Source organism: Thermobia domestica, chromosome 15 (assembly GCF_964235325.1).
Source record: "Thermobia domestica chromosome 15, izTheDome1.hap1.1, whole genome shotgun sequence".
NCBI lineage: Eukaryota > Metazoa > Arthropoda > Insecta > Zygentoma > Lepismatidae > Thermobia > Thermobia domestica.
In genome coordinates, this window is record NC_137468.1 from 165,819,491 (window position 1) to 165,837,428 (window position 17,938).

Consider the following 17,938-nt stretch of genomic DNA (forward strand, 5'->3'; position numbering starts at 1 on the left):
ATAAATTTAGGTACATCTAATCTGGATGTGAAATTTTGAATCTATACTTAATTATACGGCCCGGACATTGATTTCGAATTTGGATCCAAGGTTTAAATTAAGGACACCGACTCCCTAGTCCAAGATTAGGATCAAGATCCGAATTCCGGATCCAGATTCAGATCTGGATCCGGATGCCTGGTTTCGAAATCTTTGGGGCATCTCTGGTCTGTACTATGGGGTATCAGAAGCTATTGAGTGATTTCCATGTGACTTACTGGTATGATTTAGGGAAAGTATATGTTATTTACTTTCTTTACCTGTGGAGCTAGTTGTCAGTAAGGTGCAAGATGGGGGAAACAAAAGCTCGTAGTATGATTAAGATTCTGTATTTAAAAAGTTACAGCGCCTGGCAAATTCATGATGAAATTAAGTTTGTGTATGGTAGTAATTGCCAATCTTGTCGTGAAGTGGAAGAGAATTTCCAAAAAGTTCACATCTCCCTTACAGATGAGTCAAGACCCAATTCTGGAAGGTCGACAAGTAACTATCCATAACATCATCGCAACAAAGTGATTCAGTATGGTGCTGTATGGAAAATAATTTATGAAGAACTGCCCATTTCTAAGGTGTCAGGATGTTGGGTTTCGCGTTTGCTGACTTCTCTTCAGAAATAAATACGGCGTGACATGTCCAGTCATTTGTTGAATGAGCATGATGAGGAAATTTTTGTTTTTTTGTTTGTTTGTTTTTGCCCGTCTGATAACTATAGAATGTTGGATCTATCTATATGATCCTGAGACAAAACAGATGAGCAAGGAGCAGAAACACTTCTCCTCACCTCCTCCCAAAAAGGCAAAAGTCCACCGGTCTCTTAATTTTGGGGGATTGTCGTGGGGTCATTCTTATAGAAAACTTTCAAAAGTGTACTGCTATCACTGACACATACTACCGCTCACTTCTGGGGAAGTTACGAGATGCTGTTAAGCATAAAAGCTGCGGTACGCTCAGCAAAGGGATATGTCGTTTTGTGAACAATGCACCCATCCATGTATCGCATGTAGTGTCAGTGGAAGCTCTTAGATGTAGCTCTGAAATATTGCCGCACTCATCCTATTCTCTTGATCTGGGACCAAATTATTTTTACCTGTTGCCACAGATGAAGAATCCACTTCGGGATCGCCGAAGTGGTCCGGGTCGGATTGACAACACAGATTACATCATAAGAGTAGGACAATGGTTTTCCATGCAATTTGGACAGTTCTACAATAATGGTCTTCGACAAGTCAAAAAACGGTGGGGAAAATGTGTAACTATGTACGGAGATTATGAAGAGAAATCTTAGGAAAGGACATACTCAACACTCTGTTCTATTACTTCATGGTGATAATTAAAACAATCCGATACCCCTCGTATGTATTCACGCGCAATCTCGCTGGTCTCTAAAATGTTTGAGGAGGAGCAGGGCCGAATTTCTTTGCCCGTGCTTCACCTGAGTCTGCTACCATAGAAACTTCGATGTCGAGTAATAATCCACAGTGCTGAGGATCCAGTAGAACAAAATCGGTGATGGTCATGAGGTTTGTCGGAAGGTAGTATTCTTCAAAATCGGAACGATATAAATCTAACAATCTAGGAGTAATAAGAGTTTAAAAAAAAAAAAAAGTTAAATCGCTGTATTTATAATACAATGGAACATCGATAACTCGAAGCTGAAAGAAACACACAAAAATTCGAGTTATTGAGTTTTTCGAGTAATCAAAGTGGCCACAACAAAAATTCGTGATACCAAGGTTCCGCGTTCCTCATAACTCGAAGTTCTATTCGAGCTTCCTCGTGGCTAAGTGGTTAGCGTCCACGCCTTTTGGCGTGGGAGACCCGGATTCGATTCCTGGTGGGAGCTCATCTGGTTCGGTTCCCACGTTAAGCTGTACGTCCACATTTCATATAGCCTCGCTGCTGAAAGGGACTCTAAACTAAAAATCAAATCAAATCAAAGTTTTATTCGTTGAACCTCTATAATTCGAAGTTGTGAAAGTTCTAAGAAATACGAAGAGTTATTGACCTAGAAACAGGTGGAGGGGAAGATTTCATGTCTAGACAGGAGTAAAACACAATTATATTACACATTAGCAACAATGACAATTATGTAAAAGCATAGAGCTACAGCTTCAAGTTATAGAGGCCATATCAAGAGAAATTCGACTTATACCGTAGAGGTAAACTTCGACTTATAGAGGTTCGAAGATACGAAAGTTTGAGTTACCGACGATTTTAAATATGATTGTGGAACCCTTAAAATTCGACTTATCGAGGTTGTAATTTTTTAACATTCTACTTACAGAGGTTTTTTTAGCATTGAGTGTAATAGAGACTTCAAGGGAATGTAAAAAAATTCGAGTTATCAAGGAATTCGAATTATCCGAGTCCAGCTGTATACTGTGTTTATAAAACTTAGTGAATTCAAACATGCCTTATTTTCAGCAAAGTTCGAGTTTTCAACAGGTAGCATTACTCCTATCCAAGTTGAATTAAGACTCTAATATATCAACAAATGAAAATCACTTAAGTAGTATACTATATAAATTCAAAAATTTAAGGAGCCGCGGTGGCTCAGTGATAGCGTTCACCTCTGGTGCTTGGGGTCCCGGGTTCGATCCCAGCCCCCGCCAAGTGAACTTTGTGGTGGACAAACACCGTGTGCGTGGGTTTTCTCGGGTTTCTCCCGTTTCCTCCCACTTTCTTCATTCCACCATTTCATTCATTACTCATCATCACCGTCTCCTTTAGCCTACCCGGCATAAGCGTGGGATGTAAAACTAAAGATTTCATTCTTTTTTTTTTTCAAAAATTTAAACCCTATAGCCGGTTCTCATTTATATTTTACGTCCTACTCTTCTGTAGCCCTATGGAATGGCAGAATTAAAGAAGAGAAAACGAGAGAACTCCACGTACATGAGGCTGTCCACCGTAAACCCATATAGCCTATATTGAACCAGGGGTCATTCACATCGGAAGTAAGTACTTTATCACTGAGCTAGCACGCTCATTTAGTATTAAAAAAATCAAACTTTAAATACAAATGCCACAAAAGCCCGATAAAATACTAACATCCTAATTCATAACATTAAAAAAGATTATTTTAAAAAAAAAAACTTCACAGTACAAATTTCAGAGGTCGAAAACGACGACACCTCCGGGGAAAACCCAAGACATTCTACTTCTAATGATGTCACACATTTTTACACTACTGTTATATGCAGTAGTGGAAGAAATAAATGCTTACTTCATGCCAAGTTTAAGAAAAATAGTTTCACTTACCAATTCTAATGGAGACTTTTCTCTGAAAATTCGGTTTGCGTCTGTTCATTTTTGCTCCGTAACAAACTTCTATACGAGAGAAACTTAGCACTCAACAATCGGTTGCCAAGATAAAGAATACAGGATTATGCCAGACGTCTTTTTTCTCTGTGTGTGTGTTTTTTTACTTGAAACTTCTGTATCACTGACGTACTTGTCACACTGTCAATCGTTACTTAAATATTCATCACAAATAGCCAAGGTCGAAGAGATTCAATGTGCAAAAGGGGGGAAAAGTCACTGATTATGTACTTGTATATACACAATATTACTGTTGATGTATCATACAAAAAGTAGAAAGGTCACTGAAACTACAACCCATACTGCTTATTTTTAGAAGAACCACATTCGAAAGCATCACTCACTGTTGTCTGTGTATCGCGTGGTTCCTTTTTCCTCATGAAAACAAACACGAATAGTTTTTTTCCTCACACGCGCGCACACGAATCACTCAAGAGCTCCCCAAAACGCTCCGAGGAAGTAACATCCGGCAGCTGATACGCTGGAAGTGCTTTTCTAAATCCCGAGATATTGGCTCAAAGATTAAGGTACAAAGACTCAGTTCATGACCGAGTTATCGTGATAAGGTGGCCACAACAAAACATTATCTCTCTTAAACCAGTTCACTGCTTTTACACTAAACAGAAATATTGCTTCTTTAGAATGCTTTAAAAGCATGATTATGCAACTTCTCTCCCGTGTCATTCTTACTAACATAGCAGCCTCTTCTTATTATGTGCTGCAATAGCTGAAAAACTCTTGGTTTCACCATGACAAGTTGAAAGAAAAGTACGATACAGAGAAACCTTATTATGTATTCCTAAAACATACAATGTGTGAGACAAGAATTTCAATGAGTTTTTTTTTATTTTTTCGAATGTCTGGCTAAAGCACAGCTTGATTTTATTTTTTAAACAAAAAAACATTCTTAATGGAACTACATAATGTTCAAAGGGTACCAACATTAAAAGGCATTGCTTTTTTTTAAAAAAAAAAATAGTTAAAATCAAGAATGATAAGTTTCTCCGCATTGGCTTACATATGATAAAAAAGTCCATTAATTTCTTCTTATATCTAAGTATGATCAATGCATTGGGTCAAATATAGCATGTCTGCTTCATAGTCAAATTACATAACAGAAAAAGTAACCAGAACGAACTTTTTTTTAAATAATTTTTCTTAACTTCTACAGGCTTTATACCAATTGTTCTACGTACTTTATTATTACACTGATTAAACAACTCTTGTAATATATCTATCCATTTATAATTTCCTTGAGTACGAAGTTTTTTTTTTTTTTTTTTTCACATGTTTTGATTGAAAGTTCTGTTAAAACATTCTACAATATGTTGTTTTACGAAGACACATGCTCAAAACTGAAAAATTCGCAAAATATCATCTCTCTACGACTTCCACTTCCTGAGATATGGCACCTTAAATCTCCCGAAATCCGAACTTTTTTGGCCAATATCTGGGGAACCGTAACCACTTGTCCAGTGGCCACAGCACACTATTTGGCACCAAAATATTCACCATCCTCTTAGGTATTGATCAAACCAATATGATCTTTCTATAACTTACGGTTCCCAAGATATGTCTCTTTAAATTTCCCGAAATCGGAAGTTTTTTGGCCAATATCTCGGGAACGGTAAAAGTGATGCGAAAACTTCCATCACTTTCTCAGTTTTTGATGCTCTGTCGAATGGACGGCTCAAAACTGAAAAATTCGCAAATAACAGCCAGCCAGCCAACCCCCGCCCGACACACAAAGATTATATATATATATATATATATATATATATATATATATATATATATATATATATATATATATATATATATATATATATATATATATATATATATATAGTGTGTGTGTGATTCTTTTAAAACTGGCGGATTTCATTTGGGTCTAGAATTTCTAACTGAAGTACGATTTTCATGCGGTTTGTGGCAAATGATCAAGTAAGGATGGGAGATTTATGGGACTATGTTTACTGGTTTGTATGATTCGAAGCTCAATAAGATCAGTACGTCATGTCATCCAGTCTACACAGAAACAATATTGGTATGCACGTATTTTTTTTTTTTTTTTAAATCATTATCACCACCATAAACACTCTATCGTTGTAGAGAGGTCATTTGCCACGCAACCTCTTCGTTGGACAGAAAAGTTTTATTTGGCTCATATTACGTTCGATCTTTTTTCTTCCCTTTTCTCGTTTTCCTCTCCACCATGCCTTCTAGCACGTCCCTCAGAACAACATTCCTTCAACAATGTCTTAACCAGTTTCTCTTTCCTTTGTCTTCCAAACTATGTTATGTATAAGTAGGGGAGTCTTATATGAGGGTCGCTTTAAAAGTTTCTCATGACCATATGAACATTCTGAATATTTTATCTTTATTTACTAGAACTGTTCACATTCGTTTACATAAAATTAAAACATATATACATACACAAGTGTACGAATATACATGTTTTGTTTTTGAGACTATATCAGGAGAATGAGAAATTCAATCGAATCGAGACAAGATCGGTTATTAAATGGACCGCTTTGATGTCAAAAAGGGTATCAGGACATTTGCGGTACAAGCAGAAAACCAGTTTCTCTGGACCATTTGCGGTACTGTTCAAAACTTTCCTTTAGACAGCGGGACATTTGCGGTACAAACCATGAAACGTGCGCCAAAAATATGAATTTCACCCCCGTTAATCTAAATTAGAATAAATATAATAATAAATAGGGTGGGTATGGAGATGGAACACCCTAATATTATGTGATTCATTCTGATTGGTTGATTTCGGTAGGTTATGTTTAAATAAGAGGATATCACGCGAGCCATCTAATGGAAACTATGTAATCACAGTAATCGAAACCTCTAAGAAGAAACCATGTGCTTTTTATCAGAGTTTTCAGTACAGACAGTATCGAAATTTCAAGAACGAGAACATAACTTGGAGGAAACAAATACATGTCCCCTTGATCTTCGGCCTCTTACCAACAAGAGCTAGTAAGACGTATCAGAGATTTTTCAGTTTGGTGGAGGCTAATATTAATGATTGGAATGCGAAATTAACCCAACTGATTTTCGAGCAAGTAGCAATAACATCTCGAAACACACATTAGTGGGTGTAATTTCCATTTTAATCAGTGCTTGTAGAGGAAGATTCAGGAATTAGGACTCATAAATGATTATAAATCAGTTCCAGAAATGAGGCTCTGCCTCATAATATGTTCTGCCCTAGCCTTTCTCCCTGTAGATGATATCAATTTTGGGTGGCTTTCCATTATGGACGATGTATCACATCACGAAAGACTTGAGAGGAGTTTAGATTATCTTGTAGAACAGTGAGTGATTAAATAATAATACTAGTATTGACATCTCCATGTGGAACTGCTCGAATCAATAGAACAGAGCGAATAATGCCGTTGAAAGGTGCAGTTGAGTTGAGTTGATTTTGAGTTTAACGTCCCTTTCAGCAGCGAGGCTATATAAGACGGGACCTACTGATTAACGTGGAATTCGAAGCACATGAGCTCCCGCCGGGAATCGAACCCGGATCTCCCATGCCAAAGGCGCGTATATATATATATATATATATATATATATAAATGAGGCTGTGTTCAGCGACTACCTATATGAGAGAAGTAGTTTAAACATTGCAAGGAAATGTAGACAACATCAGTACATAAAATGGACGGAAGAATAGAAAAAGCATTAACGGGCGCAAACTACTGGCAGTAATAAACTACATTCGTAATTACAAAGGTTACGAATGTTGTAATAAAGAGACATTAAATTAAATACTGTCCAAATACGAAGTAACTATTGAATAGGAATTGTGGTTTCATTAAGAAGAAAGCTCGTTAAAAGAAAACTAGAAACTGCTGACAATAAATATGCGCGTAAATTTATTATTATTATTGAATATTTAATAAATTTCAAATTATAAATCAAATAACAAAAGGGAGTCATAGACCGACAAGTGGCAAGGGAAGGGGCGTGAAGTATGAAGAGTTCACAAGGGAGGGGGCGCCAAGTAAATAAGGTTATGAACCACAGTTTTTAAAGTATCTGGTATTCACGAAAAAAAATAATAAAGTTGGCGCTAGTTAACTGTTCTTAACTTGTGCTTAGTACCTCTCACAGCCAACAGAGTGCAGCACCATCAACTCTTTCATAATTTCTCATTTCGTTTTCCTCCCATCTAGTGACAAGGTGCAAAACTACTTGCTTTTTTTAGTAGACTTCAAAAAAAGAAGAGGGTTAGGGTTCTAGAATCGTCTGTGTAACCCAAGTCTCTTTACAGTGACTTCCTGGTGGCGACATCTGGATGGGAGTAAGGAAAATAAGAAGAGGAGAAAGAAGATTATAACTGATGAACTGTATTAATGATCATAATTCGTTCTGGATACTTTAACGACTTTTAAAAATAAAATTCTATATGTTTTTAAGGATTTGGTAATTGTGATCAGTGATAAATAATCAACATTCTTAAATTTGGATTAATTTTATATTCGAATATTGGACTATTCCCAACTACCAACAAAATTATTATTGGATTTGGATTCCATTTGAATTAAGCATCTCTTTCAGCAGCGAGGCTATATGAGACGTATGCCGGGAACCGAACATGAATTTCCCGTGTCAAAGGCGCGTACCTATTCATATAGCCACGACAGAGCTTAAAATTATAATTCGAATGATATATTAAAATAAACAAATACTAATCGAATATTTGTTGTGATATATATTGGAATAACGAATAGTTACCGTGTGATTAAAAAAAAAAAGTTTTCTCCCGGGTACAAACCACACTAAAATATTTGCCTCCAAATCAGGCACATATAGACGGATCAACCTTTCACGTTTAAAAAAAAAAGTCATTGATAGAAATGTTCCCAATAACAGGATCAAAATGACACAAGCCATTTCCCACATAAAAAATGAAGTATCGTTTCACATGGTGAAGTTTTGCTAAACTTCCAAACTATACAAATCCAATATTGTAACCAGAAGTGATTCTACTACTTTCAGTTTCAATACGATAAGAGCGGAGGTGGATCATGTAATCTTGAAACGGTGAATCCGTATCTAAAATCGTTTATCGCTCTCTCTTACAGTTTTTGCGTTATGAAAATCAATATTGAACCCAGAAGTGGCACCTCTTCCCTATTCAATACATGAAATATATGAGGGAAGACGGGGATCTACCCATATCAAAATGCAATTTCTCGCTATCCCATTTTTTTCTCTATCGCTGAATCCAGATTCTTGAATCGCTTGAATCTTTTTATACCGCTGAATCTAGATCTTTCTTTTTTAATCTAACTCTTGCCGTTTCTGTTCTTCGGGAATCAATATTGTAATATCGTACACGTTTATATTTGTAAACACCAATACGTGCTTCTTAATTATAAACAAAATCACGAGCTCTTCTACTACAAGTACAACAAGAATCAAAAGACCCTCGTCATCATCTGGTCATGTCACAATGTGACAAGAGGAATACCAGAGCCACCGCTGTCCAAAAGAGGATATAAAACACCATGTAACGCTTCAATTGATACCAGTTTCGGCTGGTCAATTCCCCTACCGGAGCTCTGAGAGATCTAACCTAACACAAGCCTCTTAGCTTACCTAGAGCTGTGTAGGAACTCAACCACTCTCTTAGCTTGCCTAGAGCTATGTGATTTTCCTGCCCGCCTAGCTTGGCTGGAGAACTGAGATTCCTAAACCAAATCTACCAAGCTTGCTTGGAGCTTTATGGGAATCCCTCACTTGGCTGCCTATTTTATCCAAACTACTTAGTGAACTTTATATTGATTTGTCTTAGGATCACAGTTGGAGAGACTTTGTGTTATATTGTATAGAACAGGAATTTTATAATAAAAAGTTGTGGGAGAAAACATATTCCCGTGTGCTAAATTGCTCTATCTACTATCAAGGCAATTTTACAATATTGAATCGGAAGTGATACCAGCTTAAATAAAGTGATAACTGCAGAAACAGAACCTATTGTTGCGACGCCGAAACCATCTGTATCTTTTTTCTCTATGGAAGTCTGCTATTACAACAAAAAATGTTTCTCTCTTCCGATTTCAATTGGAAGAGAGAAGAATGGAGATAAAATCGAGCATTGCTTGCTGTCTTTTTTCTTTCTTCGAAATTCGTTTCAAGGGGGTAACCGGAAGAAAATTATTCCTCGAAGGATACCGATTGCTTGGTTGATTTAGACTACCTGGTAGGGCTGTTCCGATAATCGAGTAATCGATAACAATTCGATAAAATTTCAAAACCGTTTAATCGATAAAGAATTTTAATTTTATCGAATTATCTAACTTTCGAGACTCCCGAAATGTTTGAGACTCTCGAAATGATCGAGACTCTCGAAATGATCGAGACTCTCGAAATGATCGAGACTCTCGAAATGATCGAGACTCTCGAAATGATCGAGACTCCCGAAATGTTCGAGACTCCCGAAATGTTCGAGACTCCCGAAATGATGGAGACTCACGAAATGATGGAGACTCACGAAATGATGGAGACTCACGAAATGTTCGGGACTTTCGAAGTGTACGATGCACTTGAAATGTAAGAAACATTAGACAACTTCGAGATACTCGAACTGTTTGAGAATCTCGAATTGTTTGAAAGCAGAAAATACAGAAATATATCTATATGATCGCATTTGTCGAGTCGCTTGAATATTTGCAAAAGTTCGGGATTATCGGAGTGTTCGAAAGAAACGATGTATTCGAGGTTATCATAGTTGTATATAATATGTACTACATATATGCAGTGTTCATTTTAAAACTTCTCTCCTCAGCAATGTAGTGAAGGAAAAGTTTTTTTCCCCACAGGTCTGTACAAGGTTTAAGCAGTCTGTCAGAAGAGAGAAAGAGGAAGAGAAAACATGCATCACCCGAATGGAATTGGAATCCAAGACAACATTAGTGTACTAATAGTCACTTTGCCGATTGCGCCAATAACGGGGCAGGCAGAAAAATAATTTTACATGTGATTTCGACAAATACAACTTTGCAATAACTTATCAGATGAAAGAAGTTGTTTGACTAGTTTGGCTGCAAGAAGAAATCATTGGAAGGGTGAAGGAACCGAACTGTTCATCACTACTTTTGATAATACCCGAAACTTCGATAATACTCGAAATGTCGATAATACCCGAAACTTCGATAATACTCGAAAATGTCGATAATACCCGAAACTTCGATAATACTCGAAAATGTCGATAATACCCGAAACTTCGATAATACTCGAAATTTCGATAATACCCGAAACTTCGATAATTTCAAATACTCGAACGGTTTCGAGTAACCGATGACAACTCGATAAATTTTCACTCCCGAAGTTCGATAGGTCTTCAGCCTTATCGACACCCTTACTACCTGGTCCTACAGTTTAATGTGAGATTCGAACCACAATAGCCCCCCACTGGAAATCGAACCCGGATGTCCGTGCTGTCGAAGTATGAAACTGTACAAATTATGACATTTCGAGTATTACGAACCAAAAAGTTTTTCTTTTCCCTGGAAGAGCAACCATTTCCATCTGAAAGCTCCGTTAACTTCATAGTTTGCTGCTCCCCGTCTCTGTAAACCACACGAAGAGGAGAAGGAGCAGACATGATAAAAATAGCAGTGGCGGAATGCGAATAAAAACATCGGTTCATATTAACCTCATTTTCGTCGATTTCTTCGGAAATTACGCATCAGAATTTATCCTTAAGCATGTCATTTTGTTGAGCTCGATGTGATCTATCAACAGATGTGTTTTATTTTTGGAAGATATTCAAGTTAAATAAAAATTAAACTAGAAGTTGATCATAATATTAGGCTTTCTTATTAACCATACTGCGTACTATCGTCTTGCAAGTGTAAGTTTGTGGTAGACAACATTGTGTCCATGTTTTCTTGTGTTCTCCCGTTTTCTCCCACATTTTCATTTCACCATATCTTTCATCATCATGGGGGCACGGTGGCTCAGTAGTAGTTCCTGGTTCGATCCCGGGCCAAGTAAGTTTGTGGTGAACAACATCGTGTCCGTGGGTGTACTCGGGGTACTCCCGTTTCCTTCCACAGTCTCATTCCACCTATTCTTCCATCATCTTCTCTTGTCTTAATCATCCGTCTCTCTTAATCTAAAGGACATAACGTCCCCACAGAACGTTAAAATGAAAGATTTCATTTCATTTCATTTTCTTCCATCATCATTCATTTCCCTTAATCGTCGTCTCCTTTAGTCAAACGGGCGTAAACGTGAGACGTAAAACCGAAAAGTTTCATTTCATTTCATTTCATTTTCTTCCATCATAATTCACTTAACTTAATCACCATCTCTCTTAGCCTAATGGGCATAATCGTGGGACGTTGAATTGAAAGATTTCATTCCATTTTCTTCCTTATTCACTTAAGAGTCTTCATTCCGGCGAAATTAAAATACCGCTAATTTTACAGTAATTATGTGATATCTTCAAATAGATAAAATATAATTGAAATATGGAACAAGAGCGCCCTAGACAATATTATTTTGCATGAGGTACCGTTACCACAAGTCACCTAGTAGCTTTCCGTTTTCAGCCGTTTAGAAACGCGAAAATAAATGCCGATTTTCAAAATGGCTCGAAATCGAAAGCGGATAAGTCGTGATAACGTTTTCTCATGTAAAATAATATTGTCTAGGGCGCTCTTGTTCCACATTTCGATTATCTTTTATCTATTTGAAGATATCACATAATTACTGTAAAATTAGCGGTATTTTAATTTCGCCGGGATGGAGACTCTTAACTTAATCACCATCTCCCTTAACTTAACGGGCATAATCTGGGACGTTAAACTGGAAGATTGCATATTCATAATGAAGACCTTCATTAGGGCATGGTATCCTTCAGAGTCAGTCTCACTTCAATAGGTGGCGTGGTTCTCGATCTGCATAATTTTAGGTGTACAAAATAATTAGTTTTTCTCAATTTTCTCGTAAACTACGCATGAGTTTTTACACTGAAACATATCATTTTGTTCTAGACAGTGACACCTATCGATTGGTATATATCGCTAACAAGGTAGATTGTTTAGCAGTTTGACTTCTCTCAAGAACCGCACCTGAATAATAATAATAATAATAATAATAATAATAATAATAATAATAATAATAATAATAATAATAATAATATGATAAAAAGGTAAAATGGTGAAACGTTTATTAAGAGAGACCAAGCATCTGAAATTCTCCAACAAATCAATTCTTCTATGAACGAAAATTCTGAAAACTTGAAAGAACAATACGAAAAGAGAACAAATATGCACGGCCATTTTGGTCTAATAAAAACACCTCTGTAGCTAATGATGAAAAAAGAAAATGGCTGATGAAATGGGCAATCACCCATTTCACCGCCATTCATTAGAAGAAGCAAAGTGAAAAACGCGAGGCTCTCTACATGACATTGAAATCAAGCGTTTTCCTGACCCTGCTCAAGGTTTTATCGATCCTCGTTCGAGTGCGAGCGACCTTCACCCAGCTACAGCCGAGAAAACTCATTCGCCAGTCGCTTTAGCGGAAGGCTTATCGTTTCCATGCATACGGACGGGTCCAAACGCAACAGAGAGAACGACCAAACGGAGAAGTGGGTGCTTGCATGTCTTAATGAAGCTTGGCAGTGTATTCTAGTAGAGCTGAGATTCTTTTAAATGAAATCAAATCTTTGCAGCTATGTCACAAGGCCTAAGTAGACACAATATTAATAGCGTTTAACGAAATTATATTATACAGGGTGTTATTTATTATGTAGCAAAAATTAACTGGTGAAATCCTCAGAACTAAACAATAAAAATAGTCCATATGAATATATAGAGAAAAACGCGTTGTTGGAAAGTTACGAGATGAAAAAATCGAGAAAACTGTAATTGTGAGACTGCCTAGCTCGAAAACTATGAGAGATATCAAACGCGGTTAAAGAACTATTAGAGGAACTACACTCTCTAAATGTTTATATTTGAGAGTTGGGTTGTACCAGAGCACATGATTTTACAAAGGTGGAAGAGCGGAACCTATGCCACAGCTCCCTCTGTAACATACCTCTGAACATAGTTACCGTATTTAAATAGAAAGTGTAGTAGTTCCACTAAAGTTTCTTAAACAGCCTTTGATATATCTCTGTTTTCGAGCTAGGCAGCCTCCAAGTTACAATTTTCTTGATTTCGGCATCTCGTAACTTTCATGCATAAAAATGAAAGTCGAGACATTTTAAAGTCCTCACAGGGCCACATTGAGACGCAGGACATTTTTTCGGATACCGAGGCTGTCCCGGCAAAATCGGGACGAATAGCAATTCTCCTTGGGGCTTCCAGTGATATGTTCCCCTTTCCCAGCACGATAGCCAAGAATACCCCAGATTATTGGATGGGAAGGAGTAGCGGATGGTTAAATTATAAACTCTACTGTAAACAAGTAAACAAATAAATAAGTATATATTTTTATTCTTCCTTATTATACTGTATATTATTTTTTTATATCTAATACATTTCTGGTAATTATACAAGGAAACGAAAACGATAATTAAGATTTTATTGTTCAAAAATAAATTATGAACATGTATCATATAACTTTGTTATAACAAAGTTCCAAGAATAAGGACTGAGTCACAGGTTTATTGTAATCACGGGAAATATCGAAAGACTACACGCAGCTATAGAGATGTCTGATTTCTTCAGATTACAACTCTGTGAATTTCCTTTGTAATATCAAGCGACCAAAAAGCCTGTCTAAACTGAAGGTACATATTGATGCCCAACATTCTTTTGATACTACGTAACGCAATGTGACCTTGTCTTTTTTTTTGTGCTGACTCGTGAAACTGCAAACTACGATTGCTCTTTATTATTATTATACAAGTTCGTCAGCGTTACATAACACCTTGACACTTCCTGCATACCTCTTAATAATGTGAAACACCTAAAGTGGATATTCTTTTCAAGATCAGCGGAAATAACACCATATGTGTAAAATCATTATCATTCATCACAAATATGTATTTACTTTAAAATTAAGCGTGCTTCCCTATCCCTTGATGCAGTATATATTGTTCCTTTTCGGGGTGACTATGACATTGAACTTGTTTTAAGATGCGTAATATATAGACGACTATAAGTTATGCGATCAAGTTTTAACTAGGGATGCACAAAACCAGTTTTTATAAAAACCGACAACCTGTTTCTAGAAAAACCGAAACCCGAAAAACCGATATTTCGGTTTTCTCCAAAACCGGTTCGTTTTCCACTGAAATCGGTTTCGGTTTTCTTCAAAACCGATCCGGATTTCACCGAAACTGGTTTCGGTGAAAACGTTTGGAAAGCACATAAAGCTATTTATGTGGAAATGGAATCGGTTTCCGGAGAACAACGAAACACTATTCTGGTTAGAAATAGAACAAATTTTGGGGAAAAAACCGGAACCGGTTTTGAAGAAAGCCGAAACCGTTTCGGTGAACAACCGAAACCGGTTTTTTGAAAATTTTCAGAAACCGGTTTCGGTTTTTCTAAAAACCGGTTTTGTGCCCACCACTAGTTTTAACGCTTTATATATTTATTCTGTCCATGTGTGTGTCCGGGAGATAAACAATCTCAAGAACTACTTGACAGATCGCGATCAATTTTGGACAGCATTTAGAGGATCGAAAGTTAGGAATCGACTTCCTTGATGGATGTGATGGGCAATCGGAATCGGAAATCGGTTCCCTATGTAATTGTATTTATCATCCTTGCTTGATAGACTACCTGCAGTGATGTTGACATAAACGGGTTAGTACAATGCTCAGGATGAAATTCTATTCGTGGATTAGAATGCTAAAATGAAACTAAACTATTTTCTTCTCGACAAATCTTCAATATATATATATATATATATATATATATATATATATATATATATATATATATATATATATATATATATATATATTCCAAAAGAAACCGAACGTTTTAAAAAAAACAAAAAAGCAATGTACATTTTGGAACAAATCATTTTTATTAATCAATGTATTCCCCTTCTGCATCGATACACATATTTGCACGCTCCAACAAGTTGTCAAACGACTTCTCCATGTCCTTTATTGGAATGGTCTTTAGGACGGCGGTCGTCACCTTCTCAATGGCATCAATCGATGCGTGCCACTTTCCTTTCATCGCCAAATGCAGTTTCGGGAACAGATAGAAATAGCACGGAGCGAGATCTGGTGAATAGGGCGGATGATGCAACCGAATAATGTGATTTTTGACCAAAAATTCAGTTACAAGTCGCGAACGATGTGATGGTGCATTATCGTCCAAAAGAGTCCAACTGCCGATTTCGCGATATTCGGGCCGAATACGACGAATTCTTGCCAGCAAACGCTTCATGACGCCCAAGTAAAACTCTCCAGTGACTGTCTGGCCGGGTTGAACAAATTCTTTGTGGATAATTCCTTTTGAATCGTAAAAACAAATCAGCATCACCTTAACTTTTGACTCCACCAAGCGACTTTTTTTGGGTGTTCCTTCATCAGGCGCTCTCCATTCAGTACTTTGCCGCTTTGTTTCGGGCTCATATTCAAAACACCACGTCTCGTCTCCAGTTACAATCGATTTCAAGAAGTTTCGATCCTGCCGAGCACTTTTAACGATGTCTTTGCAATGCGCAATTCGATCAACTTTTTGGTCTTCGGTGAGTTTGTGTGGTACAAACCGCGAATTAACCTTCTTAAGGCCCAAAACTTCGGACAAAATGCGGTATGCGGTTGTTTGAGGAATGACTAATTCCATTTCAATAACTTTCACCGACGATTTTTTGTTATGTTTGATGAATTCACGCACTTTTTCGATGTTTTCTTCCGATAATCCGGTTCTGGGACGGCCTGATCTTTCGTCATCACCCAGCGTCTCTCTACCCGATTTGAATCGCCTGAACCACTCGTAAACTTGCGTACGGGATAGACACTCATCACCATATGCATTTTGTAGCATTTGGTGCGTTTCACTAAAAGTTTTACCCAGTTTAACACAAAACTCAATTGCAGCTCGTTGTTTGAAACTCATTTTCCGACCGATGTACACAACACACTGACAGTTGAAACGCAATAACTTTGTTGCCGTGCATCCAAATGTCATCACATTTATACCAGTTGTCAATGAGGGACTACGCCATCTACCGGTAAAATATTACAACAGATGGCACTAGTGGTACTATTTGTTTTCAAAAGTTCGGTTTCTTTTGGAATAGAGGGTATATATATATATATATATATATATATATATATATATATATATATATATATATATATATATATATATATATATAACTATGTTTGTAACTTAATAACTCTCGAATCACCAGACCGATCTCGATCAAATTTTCAACATAAATGAGGTTCCGGTCTGGAATATTCTTTTATCATTTCACTTTGACGCTGCAACTTAGGACAGTGGAAGATAGTTAAAAATGATCGAAAATGAGCGATATTAGTGTGTCGAACACATAGTTTCCGGGGTCGCTGAGATGAACAGTGACACTTCCGATGTTGTTTAAATTCAAATTTAGCCCCGCAACTGGGGGAGGGGAGATATTTAAAAATAATCGAAAATTACCGATATTAGTATCGAATCCATAGTTTTCGAGGTCCCTGAAAATGAACAGTGACACTTCCGATGCCGTTTAAATTCAAATTCACCTCTTTATATCCAAAATGGAAGCATTCTTCCCGTGCGAAGAACGGGTATTCTGCTAGTATTTTCTATTTTCAAACGCATTCACCTTAATAAAAGTTTTTTGTAGGAATTGGAGTGAGAGGAGAAATTTCCTACTTCATTTTTCACGTTGTGTACATTGTGACAAAGCCAAATTTCTTCACGTGACGTACACTAAAAAGCACTAATACTTGATTTCTTCTAGGAACACCCCTTGTGAATTTAATTCTAATCTACTGGCAGTCTACCCAACTCTATACTGAATACGAGGAGCTAATCTCATTTTGGAATTAAATATTTTCCTACCTTGTCAATCACAAACTGAATTTCAACTGATTTTAGGGATATGAATTTCGTTATTTATAAGTAATGTGAAGTCCACGACGGGAAAAAGCCGAGTTTCCACTGTTATCTGTTGAATACTACTCACTTTGTCAAGTTAAAATAAACTTTGATAGACAGTAAAAAGTATCACGCGCTGGAAATTTCAATTTCGTCCAGTACGTGTCAACTGCTGGAGGATGTTGGCTGACATACAACTGCGAAATATGTAACTTCTGCTGTCTTTGTTTCAATAGAAAAAAAATGAAATACGGATAGCTACCGTTACGGATTCCATTAACGAATCTGATCGAGAAAATCGATCTAGCTCACTACTACAATAAACATAACGTCGTGTAAGATGTGATACCTCGTATGTCCAATTTTTGCAATTTTGAGTTTCTTGCATAAACCTGATGAGAACAACATAACCCACGCGCTAGCAAATCCTCTACGTCACAAAAAAATCGATTGCTGAGAAATAATCGATTATAGTGTTGACTTGCATGTCGATTGTTGGAAACTTCAGGTGAAACCTC

The 17,938-nt window shown here is 36.9% G+C and overlaps 1 protein-coding gene across 8 annotated transcripts in view; it reads right to left on the reverse strand.

Annotated features, from left to right (window-relative positions):
* Pfrx (6-phosphofructo-2-kinase/fructose-2,6-biphosphatase) overlaps positions 1–17,938 on the reverse strand; it is a 219,367-nt gene that overhangs the window by 47,311 nt on the left and 154,118 nt on the right. The window contains exon 1 of one of the 8 annotated variants that reach the window (XM_081740367.1): positions 3,301–4,037. The exons of the other annotated variants lie outside the window; for them this stretch is intronic. Coding sequence (XP_081596493.1) covers positions 3,301–3,349 — 49 coding nt within the window. The 5' untranslated portion in view covers positions 3,350–4,037. Of the gene's footprint in view, positions 1–3,300; positions 4,038–17,938 lie in introns of those variants that run through there. 8 annotated transcript variants of the gene reach the window in all.